Consider the following 17,655-nt stretch of genomic DNA (forward strand, 5'->3'; position numbering starts at 1 on the left):
AGGCAGGCACACAGAGTGGAGGCGGAGAGAGAGAGAGATGGAGGAGAGAGAGGAGAGAGAGAGAGAGAGAGAAGATGGGTGAGGAGGGGAGGTGGAGGAGGAGGAGGGAGGGAGGGAGGATGTCTTTGTTCAGAGCGTTGATCATAAACAAGACAGATAGCAGAGGGTGTGTGTGTGTCTGCGCGAGAGTGTGCGTACATGTGAGCGTATCTGCCTGTATGTTTTTTAATGCCACAGTGTGTGTGTGTGTGTGTGTGTGTGTGTGTCGGAGAGAGAGAGAGAGAGAGAGAGTGTGAGAGCGAGCAAAGCAAGATGTCAGGACATGTAACCAGCCATGTAACAATTTAAAATCAATTTGCCTCCCAAGACGGAATTGCTCTGCGAGACATTTTCTCCCTCCGAGCGTTTACAGGACTTTCATTCTATCTAAATAGATATCAATTACATAATCGCTTTTTCTTCCCCTCCGCCCGGCCGAGCGGCTGCGAAGTTTGTCACGGCGAGCCCTGGCGCCCGTAATTGTCCCCCCAGCGCATAATGTTTGGTGATTGCTCGTGACATTTGCGGCGTCACTGATCAAACAGGGCGCCGCCGTAATGAAGACGCGCTGCGAGAGAGGTGGAGGGCGGTGGACGACGAGCTGGTTTTTTTTTTCCTCTCTGGGAATTCACAACTGAAGCAACAGTTTCCGTGCTGGAAGCTGAAACACATCCAGAAACAGCTTCCTCTCATTAATTGATTGGGGATGGATGGAAAAAGTGTGCGCTTCGCCACAGTTCATCAAAAATTCAGAAAAATGGGGGAAGAAGAAGAAGAAGAAGAAGAAAAAAAGTAACTGGAAGTCTTAACTGGTGATAATCTGGAGCGCTGAAAGTTTTCCAACTCCTCTCGTTTAAAGAAAAAAATAAACGCACCCGGATGTCTTTACCTTGTTCCAACCCCGCCGGGCGACCGCACGCACCCATTGTGTTTCCCCCCCTCAACTTGTTAAAACACCACATGGTACATTTGCATAGGATAACCAACATATAGCGAATCATTTGCATGCCTGAAAGTGCACTTGAGTAACCGTAATTACACGTGACACCAATTACTCTGTTACTTTGTATTAAATTATAATGGAAAATTCCACTAGAGAATTGGAGCCTAATTGCATCTTAATTTGCATAATTTTGCATATTAATCACATCTCAGATGAATAATAAATTTCAGCAGATTTTTTAATTTATGCACGGGTACAAAAAAAACAAGTTGAAAAAATAATTTGCGAGTGGAAAAAAAAAAAAAAATCAGGAACTATTACTTAGAGCATTTGTGCTAATTCCTCTCATTACCCCACGCTCGAGTCAAAGATATCTGCGCTTCTTGATCAACAACAGTTTTTTTGAAATCAAGAGTTTTGTTAAACCTCCAGCAGAGAGAAGGAAAAAAAAATAAAGAAAGAAACGTACTTTTTTTATTTTTTTGTCCACGCATCAACTGTACAGAAAACTTTACAGCTCTAATTTAAAGCTCTCTCCGCTGCAGAGATGCCAAATAGATTCAACGATGATAATTCAAATCACTTTCTGCTTCTCGCCTTATTTAATTCTTTTTTTTTTTTGTTTTTCCTGGTCAACACCTGTGCCTGCTATTGTGTGTGGCTCCCTGCCAGCAGACACAAAATCCAATACCTGTAGCCCATATTAAATTCAAATTTACAAAAACAACCCTTTTCTCTCTCTCTCTTTTTTATTTTTTGTGGTTGTCGTCAGATTTAACGTGCCGTCATGTTTCCAGCGGAAAGTTGACCGAGTTATTTTATGAACCCGATAATGAAAAAATGCCAAAAACAAAACCTGCTCATTTGGGTCCGTTATCGCTTCACTGTGGAGCGATTTTACCAACAAAAAAAAAAGATTTAAAAGGTACGAACGTGACAAACAAACAAGATGTGGGGGGAAAAGGACGTAAAATACATGAGTCAGCTTTATAATCACATCACCAGAACGATCAGAACCTTTTGTGTCCTCTGACCCGTAGAACCGCTTCAATACAAGACTGTTTGTTCTGTTTTTAGAGAGAAACTGCACAATGATTTACATGAATGAACAAAAACTGGAGGAAAATATGACAAAAATAAACAAGCTGCACCCAAAATCCCTCCTTCACTGCTCGCTTTATCAGAGAAACTCCACAGTTTACTTGATAGCGAGACATAAATTCAGATTTTGGACACAGATGTTGAGTTTTACATCATGATCTGCTACTTTTCTGCTCTTTTTGAGGGGAACAATTGCATCTTTACAATAAATGTAGTAAATACTGAGCACCTTATAGTAAAGCTAGGAGTTATTTCAAAGTGTGAGCTCAGACATGTTTTTCCTTTTCTTATCCCCGTTCATTGAAAACAAAAACTACACTTCAGTGTCTCTTCGAAATATAGAGTCAGACATTCCAGAGCAGCGTGTCGTAGTGTCGTAGTTATTGAAAACCCGGGCTCCACGTTGAACCCGTGCTCCACCTTCACACACAGCTCAGGAGGTTTGCACGACACGACGCGGCGACGTCTTCATCCGGATGTTACCCAGCGGCTCTGCTGTGGTCAACAGTGCCTTTCAGTGGCACAACGGAGGAAAGAGCTCAGAGCAGACGCAGCTCAAACACTGAGTCACATTCAGGAACAGGACAGAGCTGCTGCAGGACGCACAGTTTTTAATGTCACGTCATTTAGACAGTGAAGTATTTAGTTAAACTATCTGTTAACTGTTATCTTTAAAGTCTGTCCACGCATTAACTAGTACAACCACTTTGAGAAGATTACTTTCTACTTTCACTTATGTATCATTTTAAAAACGTAAACTATGTCGCTTTGGAGAATAACTTAATATCAAATTATTAATGAGATAATAAAACAAATTAAGAAATACTACATTTTCTTCTAAAACTGAATTGACAAGGAAAATAAGGTCCCAGATCGCTGTTTGAAGCTAAAGAGGTGGCAGGGTCCGCCACATATAAACAAAGTACCACAATATGAAACTGTCCTTTAAGGTCAGTTTGTTTAAGGCATAAAAAAGACAATTAAGATCTTTCTCTTCTCAGTGAAATGTCTTCCCCAAACACTACGTAGTGCACCTTTAATCCCAGCAGTTTTACTTGTAATAGTGTAATATTTCAGTTTCAGAGGACAGATTTTCAGCACTCTATCAGTGAATATTCACGGGAACAACACAGACGATGTGACCTCAGCATTTACAGACTGGAGTTAACTGGTTTTAATGGGACTTTACTGGTTTATTTAATGTATTTTGGGGCCTTTTCATGGCTTCATTGACGAGACAGCATTGAGTGATGACAGGAAACTGGACCAGAGAGAGAAGAGGACGCTGCTCTGCCCACTGAGTGACAGTTACACCTGTGGTTAATATTTGACTTTTGACTCCAGGTTCGAACTGGATGCACGAAGGACACAAATTTGATCTTCTTCTTGCATCCAGGGGCTCAAAAATATGCAGCCAAATGCTGTGAAACATCCAAGCTGCTGTAAAACAGTGGCAGTCTGTGGAGTGGAGGCCAACATGTGAAGACTGTCAGTCAGCCGGTGGGTGAAAAGTTACTTGGCCTTTTTCTTTCTGAGGAGGAAACGCAGATGTCTCTTCTGTAAATGTTTGTTATTATCATGTGAAAAGCAGCTCATGTTGGTTACCTTCCTCCTCCTCCTCCTCTTCCTCACTCTCTCCTGGTTAAACGTCTTGATCATCTGCAGTCTGGACCCGGAACTCTTGAGTGTCTGCACGCCCTCCAACAATTAATGCATCCAGCGTGGACTCGTTAATATTCCGCTCCATCCGGCTCGCAGATGTAAAAAGCGTTTCTCAGCTGACACGCGTAATTACTGTGATGCGTCCCCGGAAAGGTTTCCGTGTCTGAGCGCAATTTTCAGAATAACCCAATTATTGATCAATACAATTAAGTGGGGGGGAGGGGCGTCAGGTGTGCTGCGCGTGCGTGAGGGGGGCGAGCACGCGCAGAGGAGGTGACCTGTAATCACCGGGAACAGCGGGGACTTAATGATGTTTTGGTCCGCTGATCAAATTTCACATTTTCGCACAATCATTTTGGGCACCTGCGCAGAAACACAAAGCCTGGGCGGAACCGGTGGCCTGTAGGAGCAACTGTGTGTGTGTGTGTGTGTGTGTGTGTGTGTGTGTGTGTGTGTGTGTGTGTGGTCTTTATCGTGTTAATAATACACGCAAAGTTTGTTTTCTAGTTTTCTCTCAACTTTGTGGACACACACGCGCGCCACACGAGGCAGATAGGTGGAGATTTGTCGCCCTCTACTGGACTCTGTCGGTCACAACACGCTGCTGCGTTCAGGTGCTCCTCGTAAACTTTCGCCTCGCTCAGTCATAGAGAGAGAATCAGCCCCAGTTATTGTCCTTGAGGGTTGATTTGATTTCAGACCTCCTGTGTGAAGCAGCCGGATGATGGACAGACGACATGTGAAGCATGAAACTGATTTAAAGAATGAATATGTGAAATAAATTAAAATATCGAGTTACATGTTCAAGAACATATTTCCTCATTTGTCATTAATCAATCATAAATTGCTTTCATATGTTTTTTATGATGTCAAATGCCTATTTTAACATCTGACCACAGTGATGAAATGTAATTTGGTACATTTACAAACTGAGGTACTTGCACTTTACTTGAGTATTTCCATTTACCGCGACCTCCCACTTCCACGGATGCAAATATTGTCCCATTGTCTCTTGCAACCAGATGATGGACATTATGTAACTGATTTAAACGTGTGCATGAGGTTAACACTTAAAATAAGTTATAAATATGTAGTTACATCCTCTAGACAATGGTTGATGATTATATGTTTTTGAGGTTGTACTTGAGTAATTTCCATTTCTGCTACTTTCTTCTTCCACTGCACTACATTTTGAAGTATTGTATTCTTACTCTATTATATTTACTTGATAGTTTGGGTTTATAGTTACTTTGCAGATTGAATGCTGCCTCAGAGCCAAAGCAGCACATTTTTTTTAAAATAATGATTTATTGTCAACAGGACACTGCTGAGCAGCGATGGGATGTAACTGAGTACATTTACAGCCAGAGTACAGTGGAGTGTTGAGCTGCATTAGAGCCACTCTGGTGTATTCTAATTTAATTAATGTATCAATGATTAGATTTGAAAAACTTCCAATAATCCCCCAAAATAATAATTCAACTCATAGTTTACAATATATACATGTATTTAAATATGTATAATTTCCTTTAATGTATCTTATTCCTGACTTTCATGGATGTAAACTAATATTTGAACACCATTTCTTCTATTAAAAACAATGTTGCAATGAGCAGCAGCTAAAGGACATTAAAACACTAAAAAATAGGCTTGTAGTCACTTAAATATTAAAATTTAGAAAATGAATTCTTTCCAATTAATGAGAAAAAGCAGTATAAAAAGGCCAGAGACAGAAACACTGCTGCCTTCTTCAGAAGTAGAGCCGGTTTGGCTCCACATGATTATTCCGACATTTCCAACTGTACCTGAAGGCAGCAGCCGTGTGTGTACGTCGTGAGCGCGATAAGGATTATGGGTACAGCATGGGGTGAGTTGCATAAGGTTACCAAAGGCAACAGTGTCAATGGTGTCTGGTCCAGCCTGGGTCCGTGGATCTCACGCCGCCGGTACCGCGGCGTCCTGCCCGCTGTGATGCAGCGCATCGGCAGCCTCGCTGCATGCCGGGAGCTCGGCGGCCTCGCGGCGTGCACATCCGGACTCTGCCCCTGGAAGAAGGGCCCGACCTGCGGCAAGGAGCCGGCAGCTCACCGGCGGTGGGCGGGTGTGTGTGTGCGTCCTGCGCGTCCTTTCACCGCGGAGCATGCAGCTCAGGGTCGGAGGTTGTGCCGGCGGAGGGTCGTGTTCGCCGGTCAGAACCACAGACTGTTCGGCTCACAGCCGCCGGGGAGCTCCGAGGGTCAGCCCGCTATCTCCGTGGTCGGCATCCCGGACCCGATCACATGGTTCCGGTGTAAATTCACCATGTATCTGGTCGAACTCTTCTTTGAGTTGGACCTGAACTCTGCGGAGTTTCACAGTGGAGTGAAGCAGGTAAATGAGCTCCAACACAACCACACCTGACTGATGCTGGATCAGCCACTGACAGCTGGGGGACAGCTCCCCATGTCAGGTGGAGGGCTGGTCTATTTACTGGATTCAGATGTAAACAAAACGTAGAAGAATGAGGTTTGCATTGTAAACAAGAGAGGTCAGACAGTCAGTGTATGTATGACCTCATACACATTCATTAGTTTTCACTATATATTAACCTGCATTACACAAAATCCTGATGAGAAAGCAGTAATTTCACCACAGGGTCTGTTTGGTTGGAGCTTTCGATCACATGACAAGATTTTAAGCCTGATTTGAAGACAGTTAACAGGCGTGAGGCTCTGACATCATCCACTGTGATGCAGGAGAATAAGTCACCTTGGTGTTCCTCTTCCATCGCAGGCTCTGATCCACATCTCCGACCTGCTGTCCAGCGGCAGATACCACAGGCTGGTGGGAATAGTGTCCAGAGAGGTAACACATCCTGCACACACACACACACACATACACACACTGGAGCAACATTTAGATGAGAAGCAGATGTTTTAATCACCTGCTCTGCTCTGAAAAAGCTGCATGTGTTGATTGCTTTTGGGGCATTGTTGCCATTTTCAAAAGAAACAACACACAGCAGATTGTTCTCCTGAAACCTCGTCTTCAGAGCAGTTTATCTGTCCAACACTTTCATAAATCCTCCTGAAATGTAGGTCCAGATTCACTGAAAGGGTTCAGCTGGGACCAGGATTAATCAGGATGATTTCTTTTGTTTGTTTTCAGATGATCGACTATGTTGAGACGAGGTGCAGGTCTCTCACCGACGCTCAGAGGAGGCAGCTCGCCGTCACGATGGAGGATATTGTATTTATGTTGCCGGAGGACGTGTCTGTGGTCTTTGATCAGTACGGTGAGCTGCAGCATGCGTTACATCGGGGTCGGCTTGTGCTCAGCCTAGGTCTTTTACAACCTGAGCTGCTCGGCTGCCAGGTTGGAGTGCATGTTATGAAATAGATGCTGTCAGTCAAAGGTCATAAAACAGTCCATGCTCAGCCTCAGTTTCAGAGCTGCAGTCTCTCACTACGTCTGCATGCACATTAATATTCCTCTACTGTTCGGAAAGGTTGATAATATTTTAGATTTTAAACCTGTCGTGTTAATGGAATATTCTGACATCAATTGGGGTTTTACTGCAGTTTTTTTGCGACACGCGGCCCAAAAGAAAAGACAGCAAACTCTCATTGGAAGGAGAAACACATCTGCTCGTAGACATTATCAAGGATTTAGATACACACCAATATGACAGCACTGACATATTCAAGACAGTGGTTGAAGCCAAGATGGACAAATCTGCATTTTGTAAGGCCAAGACTGACTGAAACATTAAATATAATCCTCCTAAACGACAAGAAGAAACAATCTTAGATACGAGTGTGTCTGTTATAGCTATGGCTATCTCCAATGCTAACTCATCTGCTCTCTGCTTCCTGTTCTCCTCCTTACAGGTAGGAAGTTCTGCCACGTCGTCTTGAGGTTTTGGATCCTGTCAACACTTGAAGGCCCCGATGACCCCGAGGGCATAAAGATCTTTAAAGTGGCCCCAAGTGAAGATGGACAGCCACAGAAGAAAGTAGTGACGGCAGTCTATGAGTAAGGACTTGGCTTATAACGCGCACACATCACAGATGTGCTCATGCATCTAAAAGTATTGATTACAATCAGCTGTTCCCTCATTCAGCTCTGACTCGTTCAAATCATTTTGTGGATTGCGTGCTGCCTCTTTTTTCCTAAATCTTATTTTTGATCATTCATTTGCTCAGACATTATGTGCCAAAAATCTCTGTCTGGTTTATTTCTCTTTTAGACAGCGTGCTGAATCGCATTTTTTTTTTTTTTTTAAAAAGGAACAAATATTTACTTAGAGAGATAATTATATGTTGGCAAAAGCTCAAAGTTACCTGCAGGCTTTCCAACATATGGCACGTCTGTTTTTGTTGGGCGGGTAACAAAGCCACAGCTGACGGTGGCGAGTTAAAAGAACTTATCAAATATACGTGAAAGGATAGTTTGAGAGAAATGCTCCAAAGAGTCATGTGTGGGTGGAAGAGAGTTCATCTAATATTTAATGCCTCGTTTGGGGGGGGAAAGGCTGAAAACGGCGTATTTATTTCACTGAGGACTGCAGCTGATACTTAAAAGACAGAAATATTAATGATGGCGCCGACTGGAAGAATAAATCAAAGGCAAGCGACAGACAACGCTGAATATCATGCAGGCGTTACTGTGGCTCTTTGTGGCCAGCAGTGTTATTTACTTCATGTGTGAGAAGGAGCTTGTTAAAGAAACCGGTTCTCATTACGTATGTTTCTGTTACTGCGTCACTTCAGAAGAACCACTGATATGATTTGCTGCTGTAACAGAAAAAGGGGGGAATAATTTAACTCGGTGTGTTAAAGTCAAAGCCTCTTTCTATTTCCAGTCAGTAATCCAGTTAGTTGCTGGACCTCATGGAGAGAGTGTTCTACCTAATGCCCACCTATCTAGTTAGCCAGACTCTCTTCTCTATTGTTTCAGCTCTTAGAAAAGCCTGTTAGACTTCAAATGTTATCCCTGAAGGGCTAGAAAACGAGGAGCTTGGCAGGATAAGAAAAAAAGCCATTCTCAGAATCCTCACCTCATTGTTTTCAAGGTGAGAAAAGAAGCAGAACTTAGTTTGAGTTGAGATTACTATTTCTCCACAACTTGCACCGCTAAGAAGAATTTGGGATGCGTCTGCAGCACCGGGTATGCGTGATTTAGCCCTGTTAAAAATCCTCTGGCTCTTTTCTTTTCCAGGTTCCACAAAGAGCTGACGAGAGGAGCCTCTCCTGACTGGACGGTGGAAACCATTTGGCACTGGCACTGGAAAGCGGCTGAGTGATTTTTACTTGATACAGCAAGACAATTTGTCAGTCATCAGGACAAACTGGGACGTTGTGGTTGGCTTAATTTACTTATCTCTGAAAGACAACTTGAAACTGGACCACAGACAGATTGAGCAGCAGATTGTTGAATAGACTGACTGTCTATTGGCGTCGCATGAAACGGGACCCGGAGCCACAACACCGAAGCTTAACAGAAGACTCAAGACATCAGAACTTTTCTGAACCCGCCTTCCAACTTGATGTTCTCCTCAGCTGCCTTTTAAAGACCTTCTCCAGGGATGATAATTACACAGCATACTGTCCACCTCCTCCTCCTCCTCCTGTCCTGCTGAACACCGCCGGCAGTTTTTAGCTTTGACACAGAATATAAACAGAGTTATGAGGTTGCTGGAGGAAGACGTTTAAACCTGCTTAAAATATCTGTTGAGCGTGTTGGCAAAAAAACAATAAAACTTCACTCCAGGTAGCTCCATGTATTAGCTTTTTTTCCCCAGAGCTTTCTACTATGTCTCATAATCTTCCTCTGCTGATGGAGTTTTCTCAGTTGTCTTGGCAGGACTTACAGATGAGGAGGAACTTTGCTTGTATATGGTCACTGTTCTGTACTTGACGTCGGTCAGGCGATGACAACTGACAAGACTGTCCACTGATGAAGACCATGAGATTTGGCTTAAAGTTCCAGAAAAAAGCGGAAAGTGGACCTTTTTTTTTTCTTGTCAAACATCTTATTCCAAGGTCAAGAATGAACAGTGACTCTGAACTGTTTGTTTGTTTGTTTTAAATCTTTCAAATTTGTTGCATCAATAAATTGCTTGATTTTAGCACCACATCGTCCCCTTGAGCCTTCAGTTTATTCCCACTCACAATCCTAATTTATATCTATGCCTTTTTCAATGAAAGTTCACTAATAAACTAAGGGACTGTACAAAAGGTAGTGAGGGGGCATTGAACCTTATGTTTCAGTTGTAAAAAGCAAGGCCCTCCCCAGTGTTGTGAGTGTTTTTTCTCCGTATTTTCCCCGGCAGCTTTATTGTCATGAAACCCAGGTGCTATAAAATGTTTGGGGCAACAGCACAGGTGGACATTCTTGCAGTCAACATGCAAGTTGTGGCATTGTGACTGGTCTGCGGCACACCTGTGCCCTAATCAGGCTGTTCAGTCAGCACCTTGATATACCACACCTGTCTGGAGAAGCACTCAGAGATTCTGATAAATTTGTGCTCACAATCCGAGAGAAATTACTTGCGTGCAGAGAAAAAACTCTTTTACTTCGAGTGAATTTAAGTAACTATCAACCCCATTACTGTCAGTGGAAATATACAGTCAAGGTTTGAAAAGAAGACTCCCAATACATTCCATACAGTTCCTATGTTTGCGACATTTTCTAGCTTCAACATCAAAAGGCTGATGTAACATTCAACTCTGCATTAGCATTAAAAGTGAAGTCCTCATTTTCCATTTCTGAATTCTCTGCACGTGATTAATGAAACTTATAGGGGGCTGAATATATTAGTGTTGTGGTACTTGTGATAACAAGCAACAGGCAACGAGATAATCCATTTTCCACAGCCAGTAGGAGGATGTGTATGTTCCAGTACATGGTTTTCAAAAAAAGTGCTTTGTGGATCAACGGGAGATCTCAACTCTAGTCTTCTATCAAGTGAAAATAGTTGTGCTGCATCGCTTCAAGCAAAAGCAACAAATTAGTCTAAAAAAAAATTCTCCAACCATTTAACTCAGATTCAGCCTGCGTCTGAGCCGCCGGTTATTGCCAGAATCGTGTCACTTGTCAAAAGCATCACGTCTGACAGGCTCCTGAATGCTGCGTGTCATCCCATTCTGTTAAAGCTCGCTGCAATATTATTAATGTTGACAACATATCTGACAAACAGAGAGGATTCTGTCATTAGCGGCTGCTAATTCATGCATAATGAAATGCGCTGAGGATTATTCTAATTTTTGCTGCATAGTAATATGTGGTCCTGGAAGTTTGCGTGGGGGTTTTTTGGTTCCAGAGGAGCATCTCGCAGAGTCGTAATGAGATTAAATGAGTGCGGTTAGCTTAGCACATGTCAATATGCTCATGGATATGGTGAGAGCACATTAAACAATTTACCACGCCTGTGCATCACTCAGTTTAATGGAAATTAACAAGAAAACAAAAGCAAGTGGTGAATATACAAAAAGCTAATGGTTTTTTTGTTAGTTATGTTACTGTTTTGTGATGTTCTGACATGTGGATCAGACGAGGCGGCGTGCCAACCTGTTTCATTAATCTTGTTAGCGAAACAGATTGCAAACAATTCTTCATACCTCTTTGAGAGTCTGCATGTCTGCTTCCATGTCAACATGTGTCTCAGCTCCAGGAAGCCATAAATTAATTGTGGTATCTCTGTCAGACTCCTATTTTAAGGTTGATTAATAGAATTACAAGATAAATATGCTTGTAAATCAAATCTAATACTCTGACAGAACAAATGATAAGGTACGGGGAAGGTATCTCTCTGGATTTACTCGGGTCTTTCACCAGAATAGAAACAGTCTGTTATTAAGTCCAAAGCTATTAACATTTCACAGCAGCTTAGGTGTACAAACAAAATTTGACATGTTGCTTCCAACAAAAGCAAAAGGTGACATGTTTACATGTTAACAAATAAGCTGTTTCTGTGCATGAAAATCAATTTTTTTTCATTTCAATAAGAAAATTGATTCTCTTATAATGTGATATTTAACAGGGGGAAAAAACATTTTTTGTTTACTGACATGTTTATCTCTGAATTTGCGGTGGTATCAATGAATATCTTTTCCCGTGTTGACTACTAATGTTTGTTTGCAGGCTGATAAACTATAAACAAAACTCACTTTCTTTTTATGCCATTCAACCTCACATGCAGAACCTTCTCCACTGTGGGTTTGTACTATTGGAAAAAAAAAATTCTGACTGACAGGAAATGGGTCTTAATATCAGAACCAGAACAAAGACAGCTCAAAGAGACTTGGTAATAGGTACTTCAGATGATTGTTGACTTCTACGTGGCATGAAAATAATGTCATCAGTATCTCAATATACTTTAACACCCTGGAGCGACAAAGTTTTCACCTTGACTGTAATGAGGAAATACTGTGCCAGTAAACGCATCTTGAGTGTTACATCGCTTTTATTTCTTTGAGTACGTTACGGAAAACCTCCACACAAACCTCCCCTGCCGGATGCCTCATGGACGCCAACTTCCAGGCCTCCTCAAACACCTCCTCAGAAATATTCACACCCACATTCCTGAAGATTTCTGCAATCTGTGAAGAAGAAGGAGTCAAGTCAAGTTATGACTGTGAGATAAATGGATTTGTTGTCTTTTACTGTTTTTCTGCCAAACTGCAACCCCAGGAGACCTAAAACGTTAAATTAAGACAACAACTAGAGAAGAATGAAAGAGTCAGGCAGTGATGTATCACAGAGAACTGATTCAGTACTGATCCAGTCTCAGGCCATATTTGTCAAAAGTGGACACTATTTAAAAATATTCAAGTTGAAATTTGAATGAAGTCAGTGACATTCAGAGGCACTTTGATTATTTAATAGAGCATTAAACAGGAACGACTGTCTACTATATTAAGCTAAGAAATTACCGGTGCATTCAGCCATGAACAAAAGGCCTTGAACAACAAAAAAGATGTTTCGTATCTCGGTAGCATCACGGAAAATAGGAAGAATAGAGACATAATAGTTTTAGAGTGTCAGAGACATACTGTATGGTAAGTTACTCTGGACAACATGTCTGCCAAATGAATGTTGTGTTTGTATTGGCATTACAATGCTGTGTAATATGGGTACACCGATGCTGATGTTGGTCGTACCTCCTGCTTGGTGCGAGGACAGAAGAAATGTTTTTCATGAACACCCTGAAGGGCGTGAACTGATGGACGCAGGAGATCTCGAGCTGTCGCAACACCATAGCTGGTTCTGTCACTGACTCTCTTTAAACGGGGAGCTGGAAGGTCGGAGCGCACAGACGGGATCCCGTAGGTACGACTGCCTATGTAAAGAAAGACCACGTTTACAAATATGTTAAACTGGTGCTTTTAAAACTACTCATATCAGTCAAAAGCAAATGATGTCCTCACACAGACCTGTAATGCTGAAAGATAATTGCAAAAATACAATTATGACTAGATAGATCGTATGACTATATAAGCCTGAAGATTGCTGTTCTTGGTTATTTCACCTTTGACCTCTGCCCTTTTCTCCAGAACACACATTTAGAGCTATGTAATAATATGGATGCTTATCAAATGCACACTGTACTTATCTATTTCTGACTTACTTGATGTAAATGTATCACTGACAGGCCCGATGAGGGAAGAGGAGGTCATGAATTGGTCTTGGACTGCCCTGGGTCGCCTCAGGGTCCTAAGGGTTTTCAAAGAGCTGCCTGGCTCAACAGGTTCCAGGTCCTCAGGTTTAATTAAGGCCTGAGAGACACGACGCTCTTCAGAATCAGCAGATTCTGGCGAAGGCCTCCTCTCCATGTTGGCTGGAGCTGAGCTGGTCTGACGCTCTGCAGGAGGCAACATAAATAGAAAGTGCTCAAGAAAATATCCTTCTGCACAAAACCTCCACACTGTCCTAAAATCTTAATAAGCATTTGAAGTCTTGTATTGACAAATTCTGATGTTGTTTTAGACTGAAATACAATAATATTAAATGTGAATGTAAAGCAGAGCAGTTGTACAAGCCTCTCAAGAAATGTATACATGACAGTGCGTTAAACTGACCGTTTGTCAGAATGTGTTGCTCTCGACTCTTGATGGGCATCTTGTCCTTCCAGTTGAGAAAGTTAGCAAACTCCAGGAAGTTGATAAGTCCGTCCTTGTCCATGTCACAGTAGTCTATCAGGTCGTCCAGGACCTGCCCGCTGACACCCAGCTGGAACTGATCGCACACTGCCTGCAGGTCTTCTTTATCAATCGCCCCCTTGCCTTTCTAGTTATTCATGGAAACAGATATATATGGAAATGTTCAAAGACTACAGCATGTTTTGTGTGAGACTGCCAAAGTAGAATTACAGTAGTATAAGCAGTCAACCAGGCAGGTGAAGCCACTGACATTAATAATGTCTATGAGGGCCTCAATGGAAAGCAGCATGTGTTAATGTTATTCATTTCACCTGTGCTTCTCCTGCTGTGACAAGTCCACTGTGAGAAAAGACCAAAGGACTTTGCTCTGATTATTCTTTGACATAAGTAGACATGCTTATGGAATCATGGTATGTTGACTTTGTACACGTTCTAATTGTACTTTTCTCGTTATTTTAAATTTAATAGGTTGAATAATCAGAAGGTTAAAAGTATAGTCAAGTCAGCAAGGTGGTTCAAAGTGTCAGGCAGCCTGAAGTGACTCCAGTCCTACCTTGTCATAATGTCTGAACGCCTCCAGCAGGGAGGGGAAGTTGTGGAAGTTGACCTTCTTCAGGCGGTGTTGCACTGCGTTGACTAGACCGCGCTGTTGATCTCTGCCTCTCACATAATGACCCAGCTTAGTGGAGTGGATTATATCTCCAACACCTGTGCAGGAAGCAGGAAAAACTGTCTCATGACTGGAACAAAAAGAGCTCAGTTTGTTTTAATCAGGAAACACTGTATCTGCTCACACATGATCCAGTATATAACCCAAGACTGATCATTTTAACTGTACCAAATTCATCGGTTGGCAGGAAACTTCCAAAGGTGTGATCTGGTGGAATATTCAAGGTCTTTCCTCGCCTGTGAAGATGAGATTAATGACAAGTTAAAGTTAAACATAAGTTGGTAACGTGTATATATAGAGGTGATATTATTGGTCAGAGGAAGTGTGACTGACACTTACACATTAATCGTTTTGCCGAGTTGTTGTGCCATCTTTTCCTTGTTCCCAGATCTCTTCCAACCATTGCTTGCATTGTAAATCCTGTGGCAAAATAAGGAACCAACATGCATGTATATACAAATTGTGATGGAAATGATCAGAATAACACTTTTGTCAATTTATTACAGCACTCACTTCTTTGTTTCGCCCAGCCAGTGGAGAGTTTTTCCAATATTGCGGCCGTCGTTGAAATGAGGCGTGATGATCCCAAACCTGCCATCTTTACTGTAGTCGCTCCAGTTGTACTTCCTGTCAATGCGCTCACCTGGAGACGAGCAAGGCTTCATATTTCAAAATGATCAACAAGACTGATGAATAGATTGTAGTAACAATTAAGGCCTTGTGCACAATATGCATTTTTCTTTTTACCAACAAAATAGGCGTTGTGGCTATGAATGTAAGCGCTGTGTCCTTCCTGAGCTTCCCTCTCCAATTCCTCTGCTGTTTTTGGAGGGTTAATAATCTCACGCACATCCACCCCTGGACAGAAAGGAAGGTGAGACTAAGTATTTAGAAACAACATTTTTAAATCCACACACGCTGGTAAAAGAATAATATGAAGATAAATATATGCATGTTCGTAATATATGTGCCTCCTCAGGCTTATTTAAATAAAAAGAACTGTATGAGTCATGACCTTATTTGGTGGTGAATTTACCTCTAACTGTTTTCACACCATATGTGTTTTTGTCGTTACACCAAGTGGGAAGTCCCGCACGCTGATCATGGGACCTGCCAAGTGGCCCTTTTTGACTAGAGGCGTACACTGCTTCACCGAGCTCTTGCAACCTCTGCTGGAACAAGGTCTTTTGGGGGGGATTCAACAAACTGCTGGCCTGTTGGAATAACAGAAAAATTAAGAGCTTACATCCATACTCTGGGTGTGTGTCATCAAAACCACATTTTACATTAGCACCCACTACATAAAACTGTGACTGATCTTGTTTTCTTAAATTGATCCATTAGCGGCAACCAAAAATTATGCATTATGGATAAGCATAATGTGATTAATCGGGAGCATGAAGAATTTAAAATGTTGGTACTCGAGCTAAGTAAGATATAAACCTCATCACCAAGTAGAGTACTAAATGATTTACTGTCAATGATCTAAAAATAAATCAACCCACTAAATCTGGGGCAGTAAAAACCCTCCTTATTGACCCACGAGGAGGTGTATGTGTGTGCTTAGGTTGTACTCACACCGAGGGAAGATTTGGTGTTGATGCCATGGACAAGGGTGCTGGCAACATCTGGATCGTTTGCCTTCCCTTGGTGCACTCTGATGGCCCCTGGCTCTGGATGGGTGCTGCTGCGAAATTTCCTTATCACCGGCGGGGTGGGGGGCTGAACAGTAGAAACGTCGATGTATCAGAGGGTGAACATGCACCTTTAAATTTTTCAAAGCTGCCTGTGGCTCCAATTTATATTCATACTTTCAGTTGGGCGAAAGCACCCTGAGATAAAACAGATTGGCTTACTGCATATATAGGGAGAGGGAAGTCAGACTTGAGTCTTAAAGTGTCTGACGTTAAATGTCGTTAAGTATGAAAGTAATTTTCTAGCAAAAAAAGAACTTAAGCATCATAACTACAAGTAAATTATATAAATAAATTGACATGTATGCATATAGCTTATACTTTGGGTCGATTGATTATCAGCCCGGTCAATTATCAGATACAATATTTAGCCATTTCCTGATTATTGTGATGTTTGTTTTCTCAACCTGAAGTTAATTTAAACATGCACTCATTTGGCTCTAATGCAGCATTTAAATTCATTTAAACGCAGTAAGTAAAGTATTTACACCACAGTTTTTACTTAGGTAAAGTACCTGAGTAAATGTACATTCCATCACTGCATATAGGAATGACCTCCACTGATATAGACACAACACTCTGTACCTGCCTACCTAACACACACATTAAAACTGGACTTACCCTCGCCTCTTCTTGTAAGCAGGTCTCTGCTCTGTCTCCTACAGGTTTCAGTTTCCCAGCCTGGTGTTAAGAGACAAAATGAAACACAGTCTCCAGCCAAATAATCAGACAAATGTTTATTTAGCTATAACACTCCACAGCTCTTGACTCAATGAAACAGGAGTATCTAACGTTAAGCTAACGCATTGTTAGCTAGCTACCGTAAAAAGTTTGCTCACCTTCGGTATGTTCAGACTTGTGTCAGTACGCGTCAGTTGGTGTGAGTTGTTATTTCCATCAGTCACACTCATCTTGACCCCACGTATAGCAGCAGCAGCAGCAGAGGCACTTTTATCTGTTTTATTTTATCCAACTGGGAAAGTTTCCAACAGTTCAGCACCGAATTCTTCTTCGGTTGGCCTGCACCTGTTTGAGTCCTGTTGCCTAGCAACATCAGTCAGCTCGACGTTAAATACAGGACATGTCCTCGCGCGTCGTTCAGGAATCTTTAAAAAATCTGACACATTCAGAAATTAAATTTTAGATTTATTAAAGAATCAAAACCTTTGAATAAATGATTTTATTCAGACCGCATTTAGTACAAAAACATGTTCTTGTTCATAAACTGACATAAAAATACTATATTTTTCATTTTTTAATATTATTTTCAAAATCAATCCTGGTAATAACTACCAAATATTTATTCTTCTTCATTACCCCCCATAGGATTGTAACAAATACCAGTTTGTTTACATGATGCTACTGTAAAAAAAACAAAACAACAACAACAAAAACAAAAACACA

General features: G+C 41.7%; 2 protein-coding genes and 1 long non-coding RNA gene across 3 annotated transcripts; 1 reads left to right on the forward strand and 2 right to left on the reverse strand.

Moving 5' to 3' along the window:
* Nucleotides 1-1,202: 1,202 nt before the first annotated feature.
* Nucleotides 1,203-5,337, reverse strand: LOC119006676. The gene is made up of 2 exons (XR_005070866.1): nucleotides 3,689-5,337; nucleotides 1,203-3,614 (listed from the first exon to the last, which is right to left on the reverse strand). It is a non-coding gene; the product is annotated as an uncharacterized LOC119006676 (long non-coding RNA).
* Nucleotides 5,338-5,477: 140 nt separating this feature from the next.
* On the forward strand, nucleotides 5,478-9,862 carry si:dkey-82o10.4 (uncharacterized protein LOC797793 homolog). The gene is made up of 5 exons (XM_037075630.1): nucleotides 5,478-6,115; nucleotides 6,518-6,589; nucleotides 6,893-7,019; nucleotides 7,615-7,759; nucleotides 8,945-9,862. The coding sequence occupies exons 1-5, from the start codon at nucleotides 5,597-5,599 to the stop codon at nucleotides 9,027-9,029; spliced, it is 948 nt and encodes a 315-aa protein (XP_036931525.1). The 5' UTR covers nucleotides 5,478-5,596; the 3' UTR covers nucleotides 9,030-9,862.
* Nucleotides 9,863-12,171: 2,309 nt separating this feature from the next.
* Nucleotides 12,172-17,307, reverse strand: efhb (EF-hand domain family, member B). The gene is made up of 13 exons (XM_037074486.1): nucleotides 17,091-17,307; nucleotides 16,873-16,932; nucleotides 16,136-16,279; nucleotides 15,594-15,771; nucleotides 15,305-15,415; nucleotides 15,071-15,200; nucleotides 14,897-14,977; nucleotides 14,726-14,793; nucleotides 14,441-14,595; nucleotides 13,807-14,014; nucleotides 13,356-13,589; nucleotides 12,889-13,067; nucleotides 12,172-12,327 (listed from the first exon to the last, which is right to left on the reverse strand). Exons 1-13 carry the CDS (start codon nucleotides 17,160-17,162, stop codon nucleotides 12,181-12,183), a joined length of 1,767 nt encoding a protein of 588 aa, XP_036930381.1. The 5' UTR covers nucleotides 17,163-17,307; the 3' UTR covers nucleotides 12,172-12,180.
* Nucleotides 17,308-17,655: the final 348 nt, after the last annotated feature.

This window comes from Acanthopagrus latus, chromosome 17, assembly GCF_904848185.1.
Source record: "Acanthopagrus latus isolate v.2019 chromosome 17, fAcaLat1.1, whole genome shotgun sequence".
NCBI lineage: Eukaryota > Metazoa > Chordata > Actinopteri > Spariformes > Sparidae > Acanthopagrus > Acanthopagrus latus.